The 24,220-nt window shown below is 49.5% G+C and overlaps 1 protein-coding gene and 1 long non-coding RNA gene across 2 annotated transcripts in view; one reads left to right on the top strand and one right to left on the bottom strand.

Annotated features, from left to right (window-relative positions):
- SCARA5 (scavenger receptor class A member 5) overlaps window positions 1–24,220 on the top strand; it is a 133,538-nt gene that overhangs the window by 91,394 nt on the left and 17,924 nt on the right. Inside the window, exons 5-7 of the mRNA XM_069574174.1 lie at window positions 1,118–1,198; window positions 3,990–4,088; window positions 5,915–5,971. Coding sequence (XP_069430275.1) covers window positions 1,118–1,198; window positions 3,990–4,088; window positions 5,915–5,971 — 237 coding nt within the window. The remainder of the gene's footprint in view (window positions 1–1,117; window positions 1,199–3,989; window positions 4,089–5,914; window positions 5,972–24,220) is intronic.
- On the bottom strand, window positions 12,471–14,318 carry LOC138434630 (uncharacterized). Its single transcript, XR_011254824.1, has 2 exons — window positions 13,290–14,318; window positions 12,471–12,737 (listed from the first exon to the last, which is right to left on the bottom strand). It is a non-coding gene; the product is annotated as an uncharacterized lncRNA (long non-coding RNA).

Genomic DNA, 24,220 nt, shown 5'->3' with positions numbered 1-24,220 from the left:
CCTTTCACCGTGTCTTAGATAGTTAAGGCTGTTATAACAATACCGCGGGCTTCCCTGGTGGCTCAGTGATAAAGAATCCACCTGCCAATGCAGGAGACTTGGGTTTGATCCCTGAGTCAGGAAGATCCCCTGGAGAAGGAAACGGCAACCCACTCCAGTATTCTTGCCTGGGAAATCCCATGGACAGAGAAGCCTGGTGGGCTGTAGTCCATGGGATCAGAGAATCAGAACTTAGCAACTTAACCAACAATACCACAGACTGGGTGGACGGCTTAAAAGGCAGAGATTTCTTTCTCACCATTCTGGAAGCTGGAAGTCTGAGACCAGGATTGGGTTCAGATGCGAGCCTTCATCCTGGCAATGGCTGCCTTCTTGCCAGATCCTCCTATAGCAGAGAAAGCATGCTTGCCAGTACGAGTGTGAGGAAGGGATGGAGAGAGACTGCTCTCAGAGGTCTCTTCTTATAAGGGCACTAATCCCATTATGGGGGCCCCACCCTCATGACCTCATCTAACCTTAATCATCTCCCAAAAGGCCCCAACTCCAAACACCATCACATAGGAGGGTAGGGCTTCAACACATACATTTGATGTTGGAATGAGGGAGCCACAGGCATTTAGTCCATAACACACTCCCACTCCTCCCTTTGCTTAGCCACTTCTGTTCCTCCTTGCAATTTCTTTGTGGATGTTACTTCTTCCAGGAAGGTTTCCCTGATTTCTGCCTCCACCACCCACAACACACACACACGAACGTGGACGAAGTAGAGCCCCACGTGCCTCCAAAGCATATTTTTGACTCTTCCTTTCTGTAGGAGTGAGGTTTTTTCTTTTTAATATTTATTTATTTGGCTGCATCGGGGCTTAATTGCAGCACAGGGAATCTCTCACTGTGGCCTGTGGGCTTAGTAGTTGTGGCCTGAGGGCTTAGCTGCTCTGCATCAAGTGGAACGTTAGTTCCCTGACCAGGAATCAAACCCGTGTAGCTGCATTGCAAGACAGATTCTTAACAGCTGACCCACCAGGGAAGTCCCTCAGAGGGAGTTTTTGTTTCCTCTGCAGGCGACCTGCTCCAGAAAGCTGTCCTCTAACCTTAGTGCTGTGTGTCACCCTTTCAGGACCACCGGGCCCCAAAGGTGATCCGGGGGATGCAGGGAAAGACGGCAAGCCTGGAATCCCTGGACTACCTGGACTTCGAGGTAATGGGGGCCCCGGGAGGGACCTGGACATACCAGGAAGGGAAGCGGCTCCCCCATCCATCCCTGACTTTCTGTTTTATCGTTGGTGTCGATGACGGGGCTCTCAGGACAGTCCGCAATCGACTCAGCTTCAGACGCCCTATTCCGTTAAAAGACTAAGAGGTTGTTGGTGTAACACTGTGTGTTTTAGTCTCTCAGTCGTGTCTAACTCTTTGTGACCTTGTGGACTGTAGCTATCAAGCCCCTTTGTCCATGGGATTTCCCAAGTAAGAATACTGAAGTGGGTTGCCATGCTCTTCTTCAGAAGCTCTTCCTCACCCAGGGATCAAACCCAGGTCTTCCATGTAGCAAGCAGATTCTTGACCATCTGAGTCACCAGGAAAGCCCTGCTGTTAATATAAGTCAGTTAAAAAAATCTTTCTGGTTTGGAAAGCTTAAAACATTTTTAAAGTAGTGTTAACACTAAGATGGAGCAAATCCTTTTCCATAGAAAGTACCAGGGTCGGAAGGAAGAGAGTGCACAGGAGTCTTATAGTTCCCTGAAGCCACTCCCCACCCCAGGAGTCAGGGCCCCTGAGACCAGGATCTTCAGAAAGAATCGAAGGTGTCCTCTGATCCAGAGCAACCCTTCAAGTATGCCGCACCCCCTTGGCATTTCCTGAGTCCCCAGCACTTGACCCCTTGCTTCTGAGGAGACCACCCCAGTCAGTAGATACCTGTCCTCTCCTGCCCTTTGCTACCTGCCCTAGTGACAGCCGAGAAGGTCCAACAGCTGATAGGAGGGTACTTGGGGACTTTCTGGAAAGAATGTGTTCTCCTAAGATGCCTTTCTCAGGAGCTCCTGTTCCACTGCCTTATCAAACTTTGCATCCTGGCCTGTCAATTCTGGAGCCTCTGCTGTGAGCAGCATTTAGGAGAGTGTAGAGTCTTCTTGGGACTTCCCAGGTGGCTCAGTGGGTAAAGAGTCTGCCTGGGATGCAGGAGACGAAGGAGAAACGGGTTTGATTCCTGGATTGGGAAGATCCCCAGGGGGAGGGCACAGCAACCCACTCCAGTATTCTTGCCTGGAGAATCCTATGGACAAGAGGAGCCTGGAAGGCTATTGTCCATAGGTCAAAAAGAGTCAAACATAACTGAAATGACTGAACATGCACGCACTTAGAGTCTGCTAAGTCAGCAGTCCCCAACCTTCTCGGCACCAGGGACCAGTTTCATGGGAGACAATTTTTCCATGAACGGTGAGGTGGGGAGATAGTTTTGGGATGAGTCAAGTGCTTGAAATTTACTGTGCACTTTTTTCCATTATTATTACTTCAGCTCCGCCTCAGATCATCAGGCATTAGATCCCAGAAGTTGGGGACCCCTATTCTAAGTGATTTAAGAAAAGGAGAGGCTTATCGGGGTAAAGGTATCTGCTTATTTATGTCAGGAATTACACCTCCAAACCCTCTCCTTCCTAAATCTCTAAGGAGGCTGCAAACAGGGAAGGAGGCAGAGGCTGGTGGAGGCGGAGCTCAGAGCCTGGCCTTCACTCCTGGCCTCCGCCTCTCAGCGCAGCTCCCTTAACTCAGAAGTTAAGGATGCCCAAGGGCTTCCAGAGCAGTTGAACCTCTTTTTCTCCCTCATTCAATGATGGGATGGGGACCCCTGGGCATATCCTGCATGAGATTCAGAATTCCATGACAGCAGGGCTGTTGGCCTACAGGAATGTTATATTGGGCGGGGGGGGGGGGGGGGGGGGGGGGGCGGGGGGTGGGGATCAAGCCCTTTTCTGAGGTCCTTCCACCCTCTTGGGACCCTGGTCATTTGGTGTTTGCTGTAGAGGAATCATAAGTGAAAGGCAGATTTCTTCATGTCTTGGAAAAAGGCCAAAGAAAACGAACTAACATTCAGAGCAGGAAAGAACAATTAATTAGTTAATCAGAGTGCCCTGCTTTGCAGAGATAACTTTGGACTTAGGTCAGGCCTCCAGGGGTGGAGGCCTCACTGGATAAAAGCAATTGTTGACTTCCGGTCTCCATGGTGACCTGCGGCTGGTGTCACGGGCCTTGTGGCCAGGAGCCCTGGGGCCTGATAGATCAACAGCCTATCTCGCCCCAATTATTGAGCTTTCGGACTTCCTCCCTCCTTGTCAGCCTGCCATCCCCTTCTCTACACTTCCCTGTGTTTGCTGCAGGGAAGGGACCTTTCTATTTTTTTTTTTTTTTTCCTATGGAATGAGGAGTGATTTCATCTTCTTCCTACCCTAAGTACCAATAAGCCCTTTTCATTCAGCATGAGATGAAGCCAGCCCATCAGGGCTAAGATCCTGTCTCCAACAGTGTCTGCTGTGTGACCTTGGGCAGACTGCCTCACCTCCCTGGGCCTCAGTTTTCTCATTGGTAATACCGGTGGAAAAACACCTCAGATTATGGGGGGAATTAAATAAGATACTTAATGAAAAGCATTCAGGAAAGTGCGTGGCACATTCAAAAGGCTCAAAATTTTTTTGCAAATCTAAATCTCTAGCATAGGTAGAGCTAACGAGAGCGTGCCCAAATGAGCTTGGCACCTCCAACATTGCTCACAATAGACTTGGACCTTTGTTGGGGAGGGATCCAGACTCATTGGGTTAAAGGTGCTGACGGGGAGAGTTTGTGCTGGCCTTTTGGGCTCTGTTTTTGCAGCATCCTTAACTGAAAAAAATCAAGAAGCCGAGGCAACAGGAAGATGCATGGTTGAGCCAGACCGTGGTCGCTGAGGGCCCTTCCAGTTCTGAGTCTGAGGCCCCAAAACTTTCTTGTCTCCCTAGGTCTGCCAGGGGAGAGAGGGACCCCAGGACTGCCTGGCCCCAAGGGTGATGAAGGGAAGCTGGGAGCCACTGGACCGATGGGCATGCGTGGCTTCAAAGGTAACACTGCATCTCAGAGCTTGCTTGCTCACCACCCGCCCCTGCACACCAACGTGGGTCCTGGAGTGTGGACCGGATGCAAATTCTGGTGCTGCCACTGACCCACTAAGTGACCTTGAGCAAGTCACTGAATCTCTTTAAGCATCTGCTGCTTTTCTTCCTTTTTTTTTTTTTCTTTTTGGCCGTGCCATGTGACATGCAAGATCTTACTTCCTGGCCAAGGGATCGAACTCATGCCCCCTGCGGTGGAAGCGTGGAGTCCTAACCACTGAACCACCAGGGAATTCCCATTAAGCATCAGTTCCTCCATCCCCAAACTAGAAATCCTCATGATGCCATATTTCACAGGGCTCTCATGAGGGTTACATGGAATGTATATGAGTGAAAACATGGTCAACTCTAAAGCACTATAGAAATGCAAGGGAGTGTTCCTGTGCTTGCAGTTCAGTGACGTAATGAGAGGAAACCGGGCCAGGAGAACGGAGACTGCAAGCCCAGGCTAGCCCCTCCCCCCAGTACTGCCAGATTCCTTACAGTTTGTCATATTCTTTGATCCCCCAAATAGTTAAAACTTGAACCAGTTCTCAGATTTCCGCTGTCAATAGTGTTTCTTCTGACTTGTTTTCCTTCGTGTTAATAGTCACCTTGTTCATTTTCAGGGGAGCCTACTTTATAATCATTCCCATCTTTTCATGTTCGTTTTGAGTGTACAAACCTCCTAGCGCTATTGCAGAAGAAGACGTCTGACACTCTTTCCCTGGCCTTTGCCTCCTCACTTGTTCTCACCCCACAGCAAGGATGACCTGTTAATCTTGGATCACTGGGAATTTTTATTCTGCTTTCTGACTGGTGATTAAACAGACTGAGGTTTTCCTTCCTTTTATATCCACATTTTAAAAAATTGATTTTTAAAACACATTACAAAAGCAGTGTATGCTTACTAAAAACAATTTAACAATACAGAAATGTATGAAGTCTAAAGTAAACAGTGAGTGCCCTCCTTCGTGGTCTCTTACGTGCTTACTCTTTAGAGTAACTACTGTAAACACTTTGGAGCATTCATATTTACATATATGGTTGCTTTTTTTTTTTTTCAAAACTTGGATCACAGAAGCCATCTTCCCCTGGAACTTGCTGGCTTCCCTTTTTTCATGAGAGAATTTGCCATAAGCTTTTGATTTGCAGTTGTCTTTCTGGAGGCACTTGGATGGAATCCCCGGTCTTTTTAATGTCCCCTTGAGTGGTGTCAGGACCTTTCAACTTCTTTGTAGAGTGAGATGTTAGCTGAGAAAAGAGCTCTGTTCTTTTAACCATATCCCGGGAAGGAAATGCCACAATTCCCTGGAAACTCTTCCTCGTGTTGTATAGCCTCTCCCACCAAAAAATCTGCCTGATGTAGACCCTGTGTTTTTCCTTGTAACTGAAGACCCTCCCTGCTTCCTTTTCTCCCTGCATGCTTATTAGAGCAACCTTGGATTTGAGCTTCTAAAATTTTGGCTATTTAATAGGAATATCTTTTCTTTGTCTTCTCCCTGTGGGATACCATGCGCTGCTTTAAGTCTGTGCTGCGATGCTCCTCTGTGTTTTAATTAAGAGGGAAGGAAACTTCTCGGCTTGGTGCCCACCCACCCTGCTCCCAAGGAGGACTGGACAGACAGCATAACTGACTCGAGCTCTTACCCTTCCTGCCATACATGCCCTGCAGGTCTGTGGGCTCCTGCCTCAGCATTTCTCTGGTTTGGGGTTAATGTCTCTTGGTGATAAGCCTTTGTTCACCATGCGGATTTATTTCCATTTCTAATGTGGGTTTTCCTCCTCTGTTCTAGGTGATCGAGGCCCAAAAGGGGAGAAAGGAGAGAAAGGAGACAGAACAGTGGATGCCAGTAAGGAAATTCTGTTGGGGTCACTGGGATTCTGGGTTGGCATGGGTGTGGCTGTTGCCCCAAGCAGCCCCACAAGTTTTGGGGTCTGGGAGATGGAGCCATTGGCCCCGACTCCAGTGTCAAAGAAGCTACCTACCTGCTCCAGGGCTCAGTTTGTCCAGCAAGAGAGAATTATACCCCAGGGGCGCAGGCTATGTTTCCAGTGGTTGTGTGGAAGGGTCTGGAGGCAGACTGCCCAGGCTTCTTTCTGGTTGCCTCACTATGTAATATGTGCCTCAGTTTTCTCATCTATAGAATGGGAATAAAAAGTGTTCTTACATCATAGAGTCATTGTGAGAATTAAATGAGTCAATCCATGTAACTGGTGGTTAGGACACATGGTTAGGACTCAGTATTAATTATTAGTATCCTATGTAATACACAATTCAGACAGACTTTCTCAAATCATTAGAGATGCTTGCTAAAATTCAGTTACTGACTTCCTTAAAGAGCTTGACCTACCTGGGTAGTTATATGGGGAAAGGTGTTGAGGCTAAGCAGAATCCTGTTTGTTTTTTTCCTCTGCCACTAACTGAGCAGTGATGCTGGAGATCTCATTTGGCAGACCACTGAGTCCAGAAATGGATGTCTCTCCAACCAGGGTCCTTCCTACAATGTTTACGAGGAAAGTCAGCTTATCTAGTTATAACAGTCTTTTCCAGGGCTTACGTCCACTATGAAGGGCTCCATGTAGAACCTTGGAGAGATCGCCAGAGAAGAGCGAGCCTCCAAGCCAAGTTTCAATGAACAGAATTTTCTAGCCAAGTTAAAAAAATGGTACCAGCACGTAGTATTCTGGGGGCTCTAAAATTTACCATCCGCATAAAGGCTCAAGCTGTTTACCCTCTTCTAAGGCATAGGGGCTCTGGTGTGGGCTCTCCAGGAATCCAGGGCCTGGGGAAATGGACAGACACCACTGTAGATGCACCCTTTGGACCCAGCGTGAGGTTTCCTGAAGGCTGATCCTTGGTTCCATTGGGTCCTTAAAGTGACACTTCCATCCAAGCTATGCAGGGCCAAGAGACCTTGCTCTTGAATAGTACCTTCTCCAAAGTCCCTGAACCTTTATCTTGCCTCCTACTTCCTCTGCCCTTTCCTTTCCTAGGACAGTGATTAAGGATCCAATAGGAGAAATGTATGTGATAGCTTTTTGTCTCTCTAAAGCGATGGGTGTACCTGAGGACAGGTATGCCCATATCTACAGGGACTCCGTACGCTCATCTTCCCTTGCTGTGCCATGCCAGGTTGCTTCAGTCGTGTCCGAATCTTTGCAACCCCATGGACCATAGCCCGCCAGGCTCCTCTGTCCATTGGATTCTCCAGGCAAGAATACTGGAGTGGGCTGCTGTGCCCTTCTCCACACCTTACCTTGGATGCTGTAATCCACAAGCAATCTATATGCTTTCTAGCATTATCTAGAGTCCCTTTCAAGGACAGCTAAGGGCTTGACTGGGAATGTCTCAGCTAGAAGAGATGTGTTGGACCGTCCAGGAGCCAAAAAAAAAAAAAAAAAATTGAAGGCAAAGGAAGGGAGTCTAGATCTGATCTAGGATGTCAGTGATATATCTGAGTCACATTTCTTTGAGAGCTGGGCAAACTACTTTGTCTCTTGAACACTGCCTTCTACAGCTCTTTGTTGACTGTTGACTTTTGGTAGAACAGTGCCAAGGCAGCTGAGAAGGACCCTGACATTCCCCTGTGAAATGGAGAAGTCCTGATGGGGTGGTGGGAAAGGAGGAACGGTGGAAAGATGACCTCTGAGAGGGATAGCAGAGACACTGCCCACCCAGTGTGTACCCACGGGTGCTTGTCAGGCTCTTTGGCAGCTTCTCCTGCTGACTCAAGAGCAGGGGGTGGGCTGTGCTGGGCAAGCCTGGAAGAGCTGTGGGCTGTCAGTCACCATGCAGCCCACAGGGATGTTTTCATCTCTGTTTACCTTGCGTCGGTGGGCCTGGCTGGGTGGGCTTTGCAGTGGGATTGGGCCCCGAAGCTGGAGGCACAGCATATGGGGGGATGGGTGTGGGAGAGAGCTGAGTCGCAGAGGCTGGGGTCTCCCCCAGGCATGGGCAGGGAGCCTGGGGGAAGAGCATTGAATCTACTTGGCCCTGGAGCCTCTGTTCTGCACTCAGAGGCTGGCCAGCCCCTTCTCAGGCACTGCTGGTGTTCTTTTTTGCCCTGAAGGGGCTGTACCCTCCCTGGAGCCCAGAGCTCAGGTAACTGCCCCCGACAAGACCCCAAAATGTCTCCATCGGTGATGGAGCAGGAAACTGGGGTGGCTTTGCAGGTTCAACCCCATCGACAGGGGACCGTACATGCAGCATGCAAGGCATGAAAGACACACATAAGACACACACAACATTGCAGACCCGCCAGGCTGAACGGCTTTGTCCATTTCCCGTTCTGAGAGGCCTGGAGTGGGGAGTAGAGACTCTCAGGGCAAGGAGCAGAGGCTGGGCAGAACACCCAGGCCTCGGCTGTCTCTGATTCTGGGATGAGAGGGAGGCCTCTGGTCTTTTTTCTTTTTGGCTGTACTGGGTCTTCGTTGCTGCCCGTGGACCTTCTCTCGTTGCTGCGAGTGAGGGCTACTCTCTAGCTGTGGTGCTCAGGCTTCTCTCGTTGCAGAGCACGGGCTCTAGGGCGCATGGGCTTCCGTTGCTTGGCTCCCGGGCTGCAGGGCGCAGGCTCAATAGTTGCGGTGCACAGGCTTGGTTGCTCCTTAGCACGTGGGATCTTCCTGGATCAGGGAGGGAACCCGAATCTCCTGCACTGGCATGCAGGTTCTTTATCACTGACCAGCAGGGAAGCGTCCCCACCCCTGCACCTTTTTTTGGTGCACCTCAAAGCTTGTGGGATCTTAGGTCCCTGACACAAGGATTGAACTCACGCCCTTGGCAGTGAAAGTATGGAGTCCTAACCACTGGACCGCCAGGGAATTCCCAGGCCCCTGGTCTTGAAGAGGAGGAGTGGGCTCCTTAAATAACTTCGAGGAGCCCCCACCTGGAGATAGGGGTTACAGGGCCTGAGGCTGAAGGAGGGTGACTGAAGCTCTTCCGGGCTGAGACCTGGGCCTTCCCACGGCCTCCACCCACCAGGCTGCCTCTGCTCACACCAAACCCACACTGTAGTCAGACTCCTGGTTATGTTTCCACGGAACTCTGGTCCCAGAGGCATTCACTGGATCCCTGGGACTGAGGTTCTGAGGAGGGGCCAGGAGATCATCTTACAGAAAAGTGAGGAAATTCTGACCCATGCTGAGTGCCTACTTCTGGGGGAGTTTCTTAGTCATTCCTCCAGCCCAGGGCAGCCCCGCCATGAGTTCCCAAGGTTGAAGGAAAAAGTTCTCAGTCCAGGGCTCCACCTTCCTTAAAAAAGGATGTGGTGAGGAGGAACCCTCCTCTAGGAACCCAGCTTGCCCCTGAGGCCTGGAACCTTTACCAAACACCTTCTACCCTGGTGGCACAGTGGTAAAGAATCTGCCTGCAATGCAGGATCCCCAGGTTCAATCCCTGGGAAGGGAAGATCCCCTGGAGTAGGAAATGGCTCCAGTATTCTTGCCTGGGAAATCCCATGGACGGAGGAGCCTGATGGGCCTCAGTCCATGGGGTCCCAAGAAGCCAAGATGACTTAGCAACAAAACGTCCACCACCACCTCCCACCTTTAACAGCAAAAAGCTAAAACTCCAGCAGGTGGGGGTGTTACTACATTAAAAGGATTGATGAGAAAAAACATAGACCCCTCCTCAGGTCAGAATCAGAAGTTGGAGGTTTTCCTTTGAAGAAGGCATTATAGCAAAGACTTCTCAGGACCCATGTTTTAAGTCAATATTAAACTATTTTCAGAACAAGATCTTGTAATTATTGATCCTTGTTTTGGCCTGGAGTCATAGGGTTTTAGAGTCTTAGGATTTTGGAGTCATAAGGGTTGGATGGTATTTCAAACCACCTCCTCTTCCACTCCAGACAGCTGGACAGAATTCCCACAGTTTCCCAGCTAGGTCATGGCCAAAGTGAGGCTAAATAGAATGCAGAGCTTCTGATTTCTGCTTGATGAGAGGTAAAGGTCTTTTGTTGTTGTTGTTTGTTTGTTTGAGGCAAGGCTGGTACCATGTTTGGCTTTTGAGAGTTTGGCCAAGAAAAAAAAGTTAGGTTTACACATCTCAAGACAGAAAGACATTTGTTTTACCCTCATCGATGGTCCATTTGCAAGAAAAATACACAATATTTTTGCAGCGAGGGAGTAAGTAAAGGATCTGTGTTGTGTAAGCCCCACAGCGTGAATTTCAAGCAGGATGTAAATTCAGATTGTTTAAAAATGTTTCCTCAATTAGGATTCACATGGGAAAATGTACGCAGGAGGGGCCAGGGGTAAATTCCAAGCCAGAGCTTAGCAATAGCTATCAGTAGCATCTCAGAAAAATTGAAAAATGGTTAACACCTTGTGTGTGTTTTCAGTATGTAGGGAAATAGGTTTCTGTGTGTTTGGCAGGGTGGGGAACCAGTGGACACCCTAGCATGCAGTATATAAGCTCAAAGTAAGTGATCAGGATGGTGGTTTCTAGACAGTTCTTTTCCATTGCTGCTGAGAGGTCTCTGTCTCTGCTTTAACCGATTCTCAATGTTTTGTTTTGTTTTCTGGCTATGCCTCACAGTATGTGAAATCTTAGTTCCCCGGCCAGGGTTTGAACCCATGCCTCCTGCCATGGAAACTCAGAGTCTTAACCACTGGACCGCCAGAGAATTCCTTCTCTCTCTCTTTTAGAACGTGTGTGAGTATGTGTGTGTGTATGTGTGTGTGTGTGTGTGTACGCGCTCAGTTGCTTCAGCTGGATCTGACTCTTCAAGACGCTATGGACTATAGCCCGCCAGGCCCCTTCATCCATGGGACCCTCCAGGCAAGAATACTGCAGTGCGTTGCCATGCCTTCCTCCAGGGGATCTTTCTGACCCAAGTCTCTTTTGTCTCCCGCCTTGCAGGTGGGTTCTTTACCACTATCACCACCTGGAAAGCCCCTCTTTCAGAATATAGGATGCAAAGACTACCCACTGGAGTCTATGAATTGCCTTCCATCCATCCCTGTCCCTGGAGATGCCAGGGAACCTGTCTGGGATAGTGTAGCACAAGAAGCTAGCATTCTTTCAGACCTGAGGGACAGAGCTACCCGACTTTTTATGTATACTTGTATCTATTAGTCCAACTGTGCGCACGTTTTATGCCTGGTACAACTTTACTACCTCAGCAACAGCATGATTTGAAAGTAAACCACACTTCCAAGTTGAAGTAGGCACTCACTCAGGACTGCTAACCAATCAGCACCTGGTACTCGGAGAAGTCAAGTGTCTGTGCCCCCCATTTCACCTAATTCTCCAGTCCTATCCAGGAGGCATAAATTGTGTGCCTGTTAGAAAGATGAGAAAGCTGAGGAAGAGGATAAGGAGGCCGCCCAGACCCAGAGGCATTCGTCCGGGGCAGAGCCAACACCCACGGCTGGTCTGGAGCCCACCAGCAGCCCTTGAGCCGCCATCTTGGATTCTCTGTTATTCTCGGAGTCATTCTCTCTGGCCTTTGACATGGGGGTCAGCATGGGGTCCTCGTGGGCCACTCTCCTTAGTGGGTTTAATATGAAATTGCTAATTTCTTCCTTACCAATGCTCATTGTTTAAAATCTATTTTTATAATTGAAGTTTAGTTGATATAAAATATCATATGTTATAGATGTACAATATAATGATTCATAGTGTTTAAACACTGTACTCCATTTACAGTTATCACAAAATATTGGCTCTGCTCCCAAGCTGTACAGAACATCCCTATGTTATACCTAATAGTTTGTACCTCTTTATCCCCTACCCTTGCCTTGCCCCTCCCCTCTTCCCTCTCCCCACTGGCAACCACTTATTTGTTCTCTATGTCATTGAGACCGCTTCTCTTCTGTTACACTCACTAGTTGTATTTTTTACTTATTTTTTTAGTTTTTAAAAAAGTTTTGACGTGGATCATTTTTAAAGTCTTTACTGAATTTGTTGCAATATTGCTTCTGTTTTACGTTTTGGTTTTTTGGCTCCAAGGCATGCGGGTCTTAGCTTCCAACCAGGGATCAAACCTGCACCCGCTGCTTTGGAAGGTGAAGTCTTCCCACTGGACCACCAGGGAAATCCCTAGTTGCACTTTTTTAGAGTCTCAGTTACGTTTAAGAGACTTTTCCCCATCTCAGAGTTTGTTCTTTATTTCACCAAGCCTTGACTGTCTCACCTACTTGGGGGCTTCTGGGATCGGCCACACTGAAGTTTTCATGCCTGGGATGGGGGCTCTGCCTCTGACAGCAACACTTCCCCCCTCACGGGCTTTTCCTGTTCTTCGTGACTGATTGTGTTCAGTTTCTGCCTTTGTTCATCCCTACTCTTTATCCTCACATAGTGTCCCTGACAGATGCAAACACCACAGGGTGGTGGAGATGGAAAAGTGTTTTTTAAATGTTTCTTCCCTTCCCTTTATTTTTGGTGACTGAAAATACACAGAGATACAAAACTCACTCAGAAAAATTGTCTCGCAGCAAAGCAATGGTTTTTCCAGTAGTCATGTTCAGATGTGAGAGCTGGATCATAACGAAGGCTGAGTGCCGAAGAACTGATACTTTCCAACTGTGGTGCTGGAAAAGACTCTTGATCAGTCCCTTGAACAGCAAGTCTTGAGAGTCCCTTGAACAGCAAGGAGATCCAACCAGTCAGTCCTAAAAGAAATCAACCCTGAATATTCACTGGAAGGACTGATGCTGAAGCTGAAGCTCCAGTACTTTGGCCACCTGATGCAAAGAGCCGACTCACTGGAAAAGATCCTCATGCTGGGAAAGATTGAGGGTAGGAGGAGAAGGGGGAGACAGAGGATGAAATGGTTGGACATGAGTTTGAGCAAATTCTGGGAGACGGTGAAGGACAGGGAAGAGTGGGGTGCTGCAGTCCATGGGGTCACAAATAGTTGGACACAACTGAGCAACTGAACAAGAAATACCCCTTCAGGTGCTGGCTGGAGCAGAGCAGGAGACACTTGAGAGAGAAATGAGCACAAGGACGGAAGATAAGGAGTGTTTGGAACCTGATAAGAACTGAGCAGGAATAGTGGAGGCCTGAAACCTGAGGGTCAGTAACCCAGCCAGCACAGCACAGAGCCAGCTTGGAAGGGAGTCAAGAGGGTGAGGGACTCATCTCACTTCTGTCACAGAGAAAAGGTAGATGTGTGGAAGGAAAGAAACACTTAGGGAAGAGAATGTCGGTTATTCACTTACTTAGCGAACATTCCAGAAGAGGCAATGGCACCCCACTCCAGTACTCTTGCCTGGAAAAATCCCATGGATGGAGGAGCCTGGTGGGCTGCAGTCCATGGGGTCGCTAAGAGTTGGACACGACTGAGCGGCTTCACTTTCACTTTTCACTTTCATGCACTGGAGAAGGACATGGCAACCCACTCCAGTGTTCTTGCCTAGAGAATCCCAGGGACGGGGGAGCCTGGTGGGCTTCCGTCTATGGGGTCGCACAGAGTCGGACACGACTGAAGCGACTTAGCAGCAGCAGCAGCAGCAGCGAACATTCACTCGTCCTTCTCTGGAGACCAGGCCCTGGCTGAGGGCCCCATGGGGAAGACCTGTCCTCACCTTGAGGAGCTCAGAGGCCGGCAGTTGAGAGGGACAGGCAGCGTTCCTCAGAGAGCATGGTGGGGGCTGTAGGAGACGAATGTGCAAAGCGGGTCACTGGGTGACGTGTCTTTGATCCAAGTCTTGAAGACCAAGTTGGTGTCCGTCTGATGTCTGGAGAAGGTGACAGAATTCAAGGTAGAGTGCCTCACGTAAAACAGCAGAGCGCTGTCTGGTAAACCCAAAACGTTTGGTGCAGCAGCCAAGGTTTGGGAGCAGGAATCAAAAACTGAGGCCAGGAAAGCCACTGGGGATTTGTGGACAGGAGGTCGGGCTTGGGCTCTGGGCAGCCAGGATGAGCTGCAAGCGGCATGTGATGTGGCAGCAGTGGGAGGTGAACAGCCGGGTGGAGGCCCAGGCTAGAGCCAGGACCCGGGCCGGGACACTGGAGCCCCAGCCGTCCACAGTGGCCCTCGGCACCTCAGCCGGAGCTGGCGCCCGACAGGCTGGCTGTTCCCCCGACGGAAAGGTCCACTTCGGGCCCAGGCTTCCCTGCTGCCACTGCTCTGCTCTCACTGAGCTACTTCCCTTAGAGAAAATCCCGTTTTTCAGAATCCCTGATTTCCTGAGAAGGAGAGGGGACAGGCGGGCTGCAGAGCAGCAATCCTGAGATCTGAGTGCCCTTCTGACCCAGCCATGTGGCCTTGAGGTCACCCCCTGAACCTCTCCAACCGCAATTTCCTCTTTTCTCCTCTGCTCTGCGCACGATCTGGCCCTGTCGGCATTTCGCTTTGCCAAGAGCCTGTATTAAGCTTTCCGAAAACAAATCCAGTGACTTTTCCTGAAAGCTTCCAGCGACCCCTTCCAGGAGACCTTCAGATTGCTTGATGCAGAAAGCCGCTCAGTTCCGATGAATCCAAGCCGCCCTTGGTTTGATGGCTTTGAATAGATCCAAGAAGCCTAGAAAAAACACAAAGCTGGGCTCCTTTAAGAAGCCCGGAGGTGAAGTGGGGGAGTGTGGCGGGAATAGGGGGCTGCCTGAGAGCCTCTGACATTCCCAGTCAAGAAAACAGAGAGGGAAGGGCTGAAGCTTGGGCCCTGGGGCAACGCAGCCCCCTTGGAGAATCCGAGATCTCACAGAGAATAGAGGATGCTGGGAGGTCACTAACAGGCCCACTGGGATTTGTGTTCTGGGCTTCCCAGGTGGCGCAGTGGTAAAGAATCCATTTGCCAGTGGAGGAGATGTAGGAGACATGGGTTTGATACCTGGGTCAGGAAGATCCCCCTCAGAAGGAAATGACAACTCACTCCAGTGTTCTTGCCTGGAGAATCCCGTGGAAGAGGAGCCTGGTGGCTATGGTCCATGGGGTCGCACGACAGTTGGAGACGATGTAGCCAGTGAGCACACAGCATCTCTGTTTCTTGCATGAACCGTGTTCAGCTGACACCCATCCTCCTGGGGGCCTGGAGGACCACAGCATCCCCCTGTCCTTGGCAAACAGCTGGTGGTTTCTGGGATCTGCCCTGAAGAAAACTTTTAGTAATACAAACCTCAGACCAAAGGTGAGCAAGGCATTTTCTACAAAAACAGTGCCTTGGAACCACTGAAGAATTGAAGTTTTAGTCTTTGATGTGGGTTTTGTTTGAAGAAAGCTTTAAGTTGAGACATACATTAAAACCAGGAATGGTTAACGTGTTTATTGAGAAAGCAACCCAACCAACTCAGGAATTGTTCGTAATCCCCATGACCCTGTACTCCGTCATTTTAGGTTGGGTGGTAAAGATGCTGGAGGCAATAGCTTAAGCCAGGGAGGTCCCCACCACTGTGTCTTTTTGATGTAACCGGATCAGAGTTAGCTGCCACTGCGTTCATTTCACGGCTGCACTTCCCCTCAGGGATGTACTTGGAACCAATTGTTCAGATGGGCTTATTTCCCCTGGTGCTGAATTTCAGCCACTCTTCCAAAGAGCACTGTTGTGGAATTCTGAGGGAACAAAGAGGTAGGCAGAGCCTGTGGATGCATCCCAGGAGGTCCTGTGGACACTGTGGTCGGGGAAGGATGGCTGGTTGATTCACTGATTTAGAGGCTGGGCGAGTCCCTTGCCCCGGTGCCTCTGTTCCCACCAGGATCCTGGGGGCTTATACGGCGAAGCGAAGGGAAGCGAAGCAAAGTCACTCAGTCATGTCCGACACTTTGCGATCCCGTGGACTGAAGCCTACCAGGCTCCTTAATCCATGGAATTCTCCAGGCAAGAATACTGGAGTGCACTGCCATTTCCTTCTCTAGGGGATCTTCCCGACCCAGGGATCAAACCTGAGTCTCCCGCATTGCAGGCAGACGCTTTACCGTCTGAGCCACCAGCTCGGTACTATTTACTGAGAACTCACCACCACCACCTCCCACCCCGAGCTCCTCATATGTTCAGTTCAGTTCAGTTCAGTCGCTCAGTTGTATCCGACTCTTTGCAACCCCATGAATCGCAGCACGCCAGGCCTCCCTGTCCATCACCAACTCCCGGAGTTCACTCAAACTCACGTACATCGAGTCAGTGATGCCATCCAGCCATCTCATCCTCTGTCGTCCCCTTTTCCTCCTGCCCCCAATCCCTCCCAGCATCAGAGTCTTTTCCAGTGAGTCAACTCTTCGCATGAGGTGGCCAAAGTACCGGAGTTTCAGCTTTAGCATCATTCCTTCCAAAGAATTCCCAGGGCTGATCTCCTTTAGAATGGACTGGTTGGATCTCCTTGCAGTCCAAGGGACTCTCAAGAGTCTTCTCCAACACCACAGTTCAAAAGCATCAATTCTTCGGCACTCAGCCTTCTTCACAGTCCAACTCTCACATCCTTACAAGACCACTGGAAAAACCATAGCCTTGACTAGACGGACCTTTGTTGGCAAAGCAATGTCTCTGCTTTTGAATATGCTATCTAGGTTTTGAATATGCTATCTAGGTTGGCCATAACTTTCCTTCTAAGGAGTAAGCGTCTTTTAATTTCATGGCTGCAGTCACCATCTGCAGTGATTTTGGAGCCCAAAAAATAAAGTCTGACACTGTTTCCACTGTTTCCCATCTAGTTCCCATGAAGTGATGGGACCAGATGCCATGATCTTTGTTTTCTGAATGTTGAGCTTTAAGCCAACTTTTTCACTCTCCTCTTTCACTTTCATCAAGAGGCTTTTTAGTTCCTCTTCACTTTCTGCCATAAGGGTGGTATCATCTGCATATCTGAGGTTATTGATACTTCTCCCAGCAATCTTGATTCCACCTTGTGCTTCTTCCAGCCCAGCGTTTCTCATATGTTAGAAGAACTCTTTAAGGGGTATGTCATTGTCCCATTTAACAGATAGGGAAGCTGTTCTGAGAGGTTAAATTACTTGGCCAAGGTAGAGCTAGAAAGTGGTGGACCCACTGTGCAGGCAGGATTCAAGGGTTTAGAGGGACTTCCCTGGAGGTCTAGTGGTTAAGACTCCACGCTCCCAGTGCAGGGGGCATGAGTTCGATCCCTGGTCGGAGAACTAAGATTCTGCATGGTACAGCAAAACACAAACAAAAACAAAAGAAAAAAGAGAGCAGGAGAGAAATGAAGATATTTTGGGACTTCCTAGGTAGCCTAGTGGTTAAGACCCTACGCTTCCAATGCAGGGGGAATGTGGGTTTGTTCCCTGATTGGGGAACTGAGATCCTACTTGCTGCACACCCAAAAATAAAGGAAAACTAAAAACAAACAGCAAGGATTTAGAATACACAGATGGGAAAGCATTCCAGCCAAGCGTCTCAGACCTTGAACTTGAAAGAGAGCAGAATAGAGAGAGGAAACAGGGAAGGGTGGGGACAGGATGAGCGAAGCCGGAGGGTGTGAAAGGACCTTTTTAGGAAAGGCCAACAGTCTTTTTTTCCTTTTTTTTAAAATTAGACTATTTATTTTGTATTTGAGTATAGCCAGTTAACAGACAATGTTGTGATGGTTTCCGATGAACAGCAAAAGGATTCAACCATACGTACGCATGTATCTGTTCTTCCCCCAGGGGCTTCCCTGGTGGCTCAGAGGTAAAGAATCTGCCTGCAGTGCAGGAGCTGCAGGAGACCTGGGTTCAATCCCTGAGTCAGGAAGATCCCCTGGAAAAGGGAATGGCAACCCACTGCAGTATTCTTGCCTGGGGAATCCCATGGATGGAGGAGCCTGGTGAGCTACGGTCCATGGGGTTGCAAAGAGTTGGACTTGACTGAAACGACTTAGCATGCATGCATTCTCCCTCAGACTCCTCTCCCGTCCAGGCTGGAAAGGCCAATGGCATTGCTCATGAACCCTGGAGGTAAGGCAATGGTCGTGAAAGCCTTAGAGGAATGCGCTGTGAACATCAGCACCTCCTCACAGTTATGTGTGAACATCAGCACCTCCTCACAGTTATGTATGTAACAGAGTGGGGTTTTGAGATCATGGCCTTTCTCCTGGCTCTACAGCTTTTCTTGCTATTTCTAAAGGCCTGTTGACCCTCTCTGACCTCTCACTGCCCTTTGAGAAGCCCAGGAACAAATGCAAAGCAAAGGACTCAGGTCTCTACCCGAGCAGCCCAGTAAATTCCTACAAATCCAGCTCCCAGCAGAGCTTCTGTTAGCAACATTCTCGAGCAGTGATGGGAGTGAACCGCTGCTTCAGGACTGAGCAGGGAAAGCGCTTCATTTATCATTTGATCAGACACATTTTTATTGAACACCTGCTGGGAGCCAGGCAGCCATGACTGGAGCGTTGCTGTTCTTGTTCAGGCGCACAGCCGAATCTGAGTCTTTGCAACCCCATGGACTGTAGCCCGCCAGGCTCCCCTGTCCATGGGATTTCCCAGACAAGAATACTGGCTGCTAAGTCGCTTCAGTCGTGTCCGACTCTGTGCGATCCCAGAGACGGCAGCCTACCAGGCTCTGCTGTCCCTGGGATCTCCAGGCAAGAACACTGGAGTGGGTTGCCATTTCCTTCTCCAGTGTATGAAAATGAAAAGTGAAAGTGAAGTCGCTCAGTTGTGTCTGACTTTTAGCGACCCCGTGAACTGCAGCCTACCAGGCTCCTCCGTCCATGGGGTTCTCCAGGCAAGAGTACTGGAGTGGGCTGCCATTGCCTTCTCATGGGTTGCTATTTCCTTCTTCGGGGGATCTTCTCGACTCAGGGATTAAACTTGCATCTCCTGCATTGTAGGTGGATTCTTTCACTGCTGAGCCACTGCTGAAGCCCCATAGAGCATTAGAGAAACAAAATGAGCCAAGACAAATTCCTGGTTTCTAAAGATATGCAGTAGAGTTGAGGGGGCCAATGGGTAAGTCAACAGTTAAGAAAAAATAATCCCGCATAAAAAGGACAGTGATAATTGGGAGATAGTTCTGCTATTCTTTCTGCCCAGTAAGTAAATCCCACCCCCTCAATCAAAGACACAGTACAGTGACCTGTGGGACTGCTGGACTGGAGACCACGTGTGGCCACTATGGCCACTATCATGTAACCTTGAGGAAGTCACTTTCCTTCTGAGTCTCAGTTTCCTCATCTGTATAATGGGTATCATACCCACCACCCCAGAGGAGGACTGCAAAGATCAAATGAGACCTAACAAAAATGCTTTGAGGAGGCATAAAGCACCATATTTAGAGTCAGTTAGGGTTTAATTCCTGGGTCAGGAAGATCCCTTGACCTTCCTGGGCATGGCATGGGCCTGGCAACTCACTCCAGTATTCTTGCCTAGAGAATCCCCGTGGACAGAGGAGCCTGGACAGCTACGGTCTATAGGGTCACAGAGTTGGATACGACTGAATCAACTTAGCACGCACGCCCACACCATTAGGAAATAGCATTTCATAAAGTGCACCCACAGGCCAGACCACAGTTTAAAAGCAATGCCCTCCAGCAGAGCCTGGCTGGAAATTCCTTAGGCTTGTGGAATGGCTCCTATCCTTCACATACGGACCACATTTGCCGTGGATGTCAGGGGAAAGAGCAGTGCCCTGTCTGGGCGGCATAGAGCCCTCGTGCTGCAGGCTGGCTGGGGGGCACGGGGAGTTCTTTCTTGACAGAAGGAAAGTTCAGCCTCCTTAAAGGGCAGCCGGTCTAGATTATCCCTGGGGCTCCACTCTGCAGCTGCAGAGTATCAGAGCCTATTTTCCCAGCCCCATGTGTTTATTTCTGTTCCCCACAACCTCCTTGCTTTGGCAGGGTCTGGAAGGCAAGATAAACACACCTAAAGGAGCTGTGAGATTTCAGGATTATGCCTGGTTTCCCCTCCTCTTGTCTCATGAGAAGCAAAGTTCCCTGGACTTTTGGGCCCTTCTGATGCATATCCCAGCAGGGTCTGGGGTTCTTAGGGATTGGTTCTGTTCTGGGAGCTCCTCATCCATTCATTTATCCACTCACTCACTCACTTAGTACCACTTGTTGATGGCAGCATGCCAGGTTTCTGCCTGCAAGTGAGGCTACGAGTGGGAACCACAAGGATGTTGAATGCCTGTCTTCTCCAGAGCTGACTATGGTGGGGGCAAGGGGGCTGGCTGAGGGAACAGTGCTAGGCTATTTCTCATGTGTGGGAGCCATGGGTCAGGGAGGCCCTCCTGGAGGAGGTGACATTGATGTGCCTAACAGCAGGGGTCCCCAGCTTCCAGGATCTAATGCCTGATGGCTGGAGGTGGAGCTGATGTAATAATAATGGAAATAAAGCACACAATAAATGTAATGTGCTTGAATCATCCTGAGACCATCCCCTCCCTCCTCCCAGTCTGTGGAAAAATTGTCATCCATGAAACAGGTCCCTGGTGCAAAGGCACGGCAACCCTCTCCAGTGTTCTTGTCTGGAGAATCCCCATGGACAGAGGAGCCTGGTGGGCTATAATCCATGGGGTCCCAAAGAGTCAGACACGGCTGAAGTGACATAGCACGCATGCCTGCACCATTAGGAAATAGCATTTTATAAGGTGCATCCACAGGCCAGACTACATTTTAGAAGTGATGGCCTGCAGCAGAGCCTGGCTGGAAAAAGGTTAAGGACCACTGCATAAGACCCAGCTACTGTGAAATTGCGTAGCCCAGGCTTGATCCTAGGTCTGTCCCCTACAGCAGTGCTTTTAGCCCTGGCTGGACATTTACAACACCTGCATCTGTCAGAAATGTCCCTTCCCCACTTTCCTACTGGTTGATCTTTTTTAAAAAAAACTTTTTATTTTATACGGAGGTATAGCTGGTTAATAATGTTATGATAGTTTCAGGTGTACAGCGAAGGGACTCAGCCAACCATATACATGTATCCATTCTCCCCCAAACTCCCCTCCCATCCAGGCTGCCACATGACATTGAGCAGAGTTCCTTGTGCTAGACAGCAGGTCCTTGTTGGTTATCCATTTTAAATATAGCACCTCCTGTTGATTTTGAAGCACTCAGGTGATTCTTAGAGACAGCCCATAGCCAGGAACTGCTGAAGTCCCAGGCTCTTTCTCTTACTCCTCAAGACATGCTTTCCTGCAGCTCCAGAGGACTGCTGGGAGACAGATGAAAGGCACTTTTCGTGTGGAGAGGGAAATACTTGCCTTCAGTGTTCAGCTAGCTCTGTGGTTTGAAAATGAAGGGCCTTTGCTGTCCTCCCCGGCTCCACTTTGGAGCAGCTGTGTGACCCTAGGCAAGTTATTTGACTCTTCCGGGCCCATTTCTTTGTTCAGTGAAGGTCATAATGACTAACTCATGGAGCCATTGAGAAGAGTAAATGAGCAAAGCCGTGGGTAAAGCGCTCGGCCCCAGGCCTGACATGCCGCCCCACGCAGGCGCTAGGTGTCCATGAGTTCCCTTCGTCATCCATCCTTGACTTAAAATCTCTCCCTGGCAGAATCCACCTTTGTTGTCGCTGAGGTCGGGGTGGTTCTAAGCCAGGTGCAGACAAGCCCCATAGGCAGTGGGTAGTTCTAAAGGGTCCCCTAGCTCTCAAAACCAGTTCCAAGATGGTAGCTACTGGTTGTTAAACTGTCCTCCCAGGACCACGGAGAGGCCGAATATTGCAGCCACTCCCTCGGCTGTGCTCCCACCAGACGCTAGAGAAAGATATTGGGCATCTTGCCCCCTCAATTATAACCCTGAAACCCAAAGTAAATAGAGTAAAGTAAGGTAGGGAATAATTGGATGAAAAAACCCTGGAGCCATCCAGAGATGCCAGTGCCCTGTGAGTGAAACCAGATGCAGGTTTTTAAATCCTGGAATGGATTCCCCAGAGATACTGTCAAGTTCCCTTCCATTCCCAGAGGCAGAATGAACAGCTGTCAGGCCTGATACAGAGTGGAGAGGAATGCTGTATATGCAGTGGGGGCAGGGGGCGGGTTCAAGGCCAACATTGACATTCAATGCCAAGGCCAGGGCACCTGGGGTAGACCCAGCCTGCTTTGTCTAGGACCTTGCTTTTCCTACCTATATGTCTACAAGGCAAAAAGAGCAAGCATTTGTTTTGAAAACAGAATCCCTACATACTAGATTTGTGCTGGGAGCCCCCGAGTGGCCTCAGCCCTGGCTCACATTCCTAGACCGTTCTGGAGCAGTCTTGCCTAACGAATCACATCCAGCTTGCATTAGTGAGAAGAATCTTGCTGACAGCAGGAGCCAGTCTTCTGCTGACGCCCCTGTCCCCCTCCCCTCCCAGGCTAAGAAGCCAGGAACTGAGCCCTGGGGAGAGCAGAGGAAGTTAGGAGGAGATTAATCCAATTGGAGGGCTGAGCCTGCCCCCCACCCCACCCACCATTTCCCCCACTCCCCAAGCAGCAAGCTTGCTTTGCAACAAGACTCTCAAGAGTATATCTTGGGGACTTCCCCGGCAGTACAGTGGTTAAGACACAATGCTCTCAATGCAGGGGGCACAGGTTCGATTTCTGGTTAGGAACTAAGATTTTCCATGCTTCACTGCATGGCCTCTTTTTGGTTGTTATTAAAAAGGGATATATCCCTGATGGGGCTACTGGTACCCAAGCCATCCTCACAAGTCATGAAGATGCCTCAGAGCTGACCACAGGTTGCTGGGCAAAGTGCAGGCTGGTGGGGCTGGGGCTCACAGTGGTGGGTGTCCATGATGAGCCAAGTCCTTGACATGAGTACTTGCTCCAACCATCACCATTTTCCCCATTGTAAGAAGAGTTAAGTATAGAGCGGTCCCATCGGGTCTTTAGTGGAGCCGGAATTGAAACCCTGTTTCTAAGCCCAGAATCAGCCTCATGCCACTCTCCCCTGCTGCCTCCCCACAGGGATCACCATGCTTCCCTCCATCTGAGTTCCCCTCCCCACTCAACACCCAAGAGGCGAGTAGCTAACCAGCCCTTCGATGGGTGCATGGGATCACAGGTGCTGTCTTTGGGCATTTTTGGTAACACGGACCAGAGACTCACTGGGTCACTTCAAGTAATGCGGGTATATGGTAAGGACACCCGAGAAGACTTCAGAAGACTAGGGCTTGTAATACTAAGGCTTGCAGAGATTGGAACAAGAAGGTCTTCAGAATCCAAGGCAGTTCTGGTGGCCTCAGGACCAGGGCTCATGTCTTCACTCTAGGGTCTCATGTCCAACATGGCTTATTCATTCCACCTTCTTTGTTTCTTTATGCTTCTGCTCAGCTCTCTGTTACCCCTTCTAGGTTTCTGCATTATTTGTGGTGGTTTGTTGTTGGTGGTCAGTTGCTAAATCATGTCTGACTCTTTTCGACCCCATGGACTGCAGCGTGCCAGGCTCCCCTGTCCTTCACTGTCTCCTGGAGTTTGCTCAAATTCAGGTCATTGAGTCAGTGATGCCATTCAACCATCTCATCCTCTGCCACCCACTTCTCCTGCTGGCCTCAGTCTTTCCCAGCATCAGGTTCTTTTCCAATGAGTTGGCTCTTTGCATCAGGTGGCCAAAGTATTGGAGCTTCAGCACCAGTCCTTCCAATGAATATTTAGAGTTGATTTCCTTTAGGATTGACTGATTTGATCTCCTTGTGATGGTTAGAAAAGCCCAAAGACACTGGCGATTACCTAGAAGTAGCTGCATGTGTCAAACAGTGGTGACATCTGTAACCCACAACTAAGTGTGAAGAAGTTGTTGCTAGAGGTGTCGCCAGAAAATGCAGAGGCTTCTTCATCCATATATCATATTTTGTTCCTCTTCACAGTCTGACCTCATCTGTGCCTGAGGGGCCACCCTGTTTAACTGAGGGGCTAAGAGCGTACCTGAGGTCTTGCTGCAGGAGGGTGGATGAGAGCCTCATTGTCAATCCCAGGAGTGGCGTGGGTAGTGGGCAGGATCAGCAGAGCAGGTCAGAGAATGAGGAGGTGGGTTCTATGGTCTGGCCCTGCAGCTAGGCAGAAAGCTCCCAGCAGGGCTTAGAACTATTGAAGCGCTAGAAAACTTGCTGGTGAAATGATTGAACCCTTTGATCTGCGAGAGAGCAAGCAGCCTACCCAGCCAGAAAGGGCCAGTCTCCTGCCTTGGGTTTCCTATATCAGCTTCCTCTCCTGTGGTTACCCCGCCAGACAAAAAGTGATGCTGCTGTGTGAGGTTGTGATGGAAGGGACTCTTTCTGTCTGCTGCCTTGTATAATAAAAAGGCAGAT

Source organism: Ovis canadensis, chromosome 2 (genome assembly GCF_042477335.2).
Source record: "Ovis canadensis isolate MfBH-ARS-UI-01 breed Bighorn chromosome 2, ARS-UI_OviCan_v2, whole genome shotgun sequence".
Classification (NCBI taxonomy): Eukaryota; Metazoa; Chordata; class Mammalia; order Artiodactyla; family Bovidae; genus Ovis; species Ovis canadensis.
The sequence above is the reverse complement of the archived record's forward strand: the minus strand, read 5'-3'. Positions and strand labels throughout refer to the sequence as shown.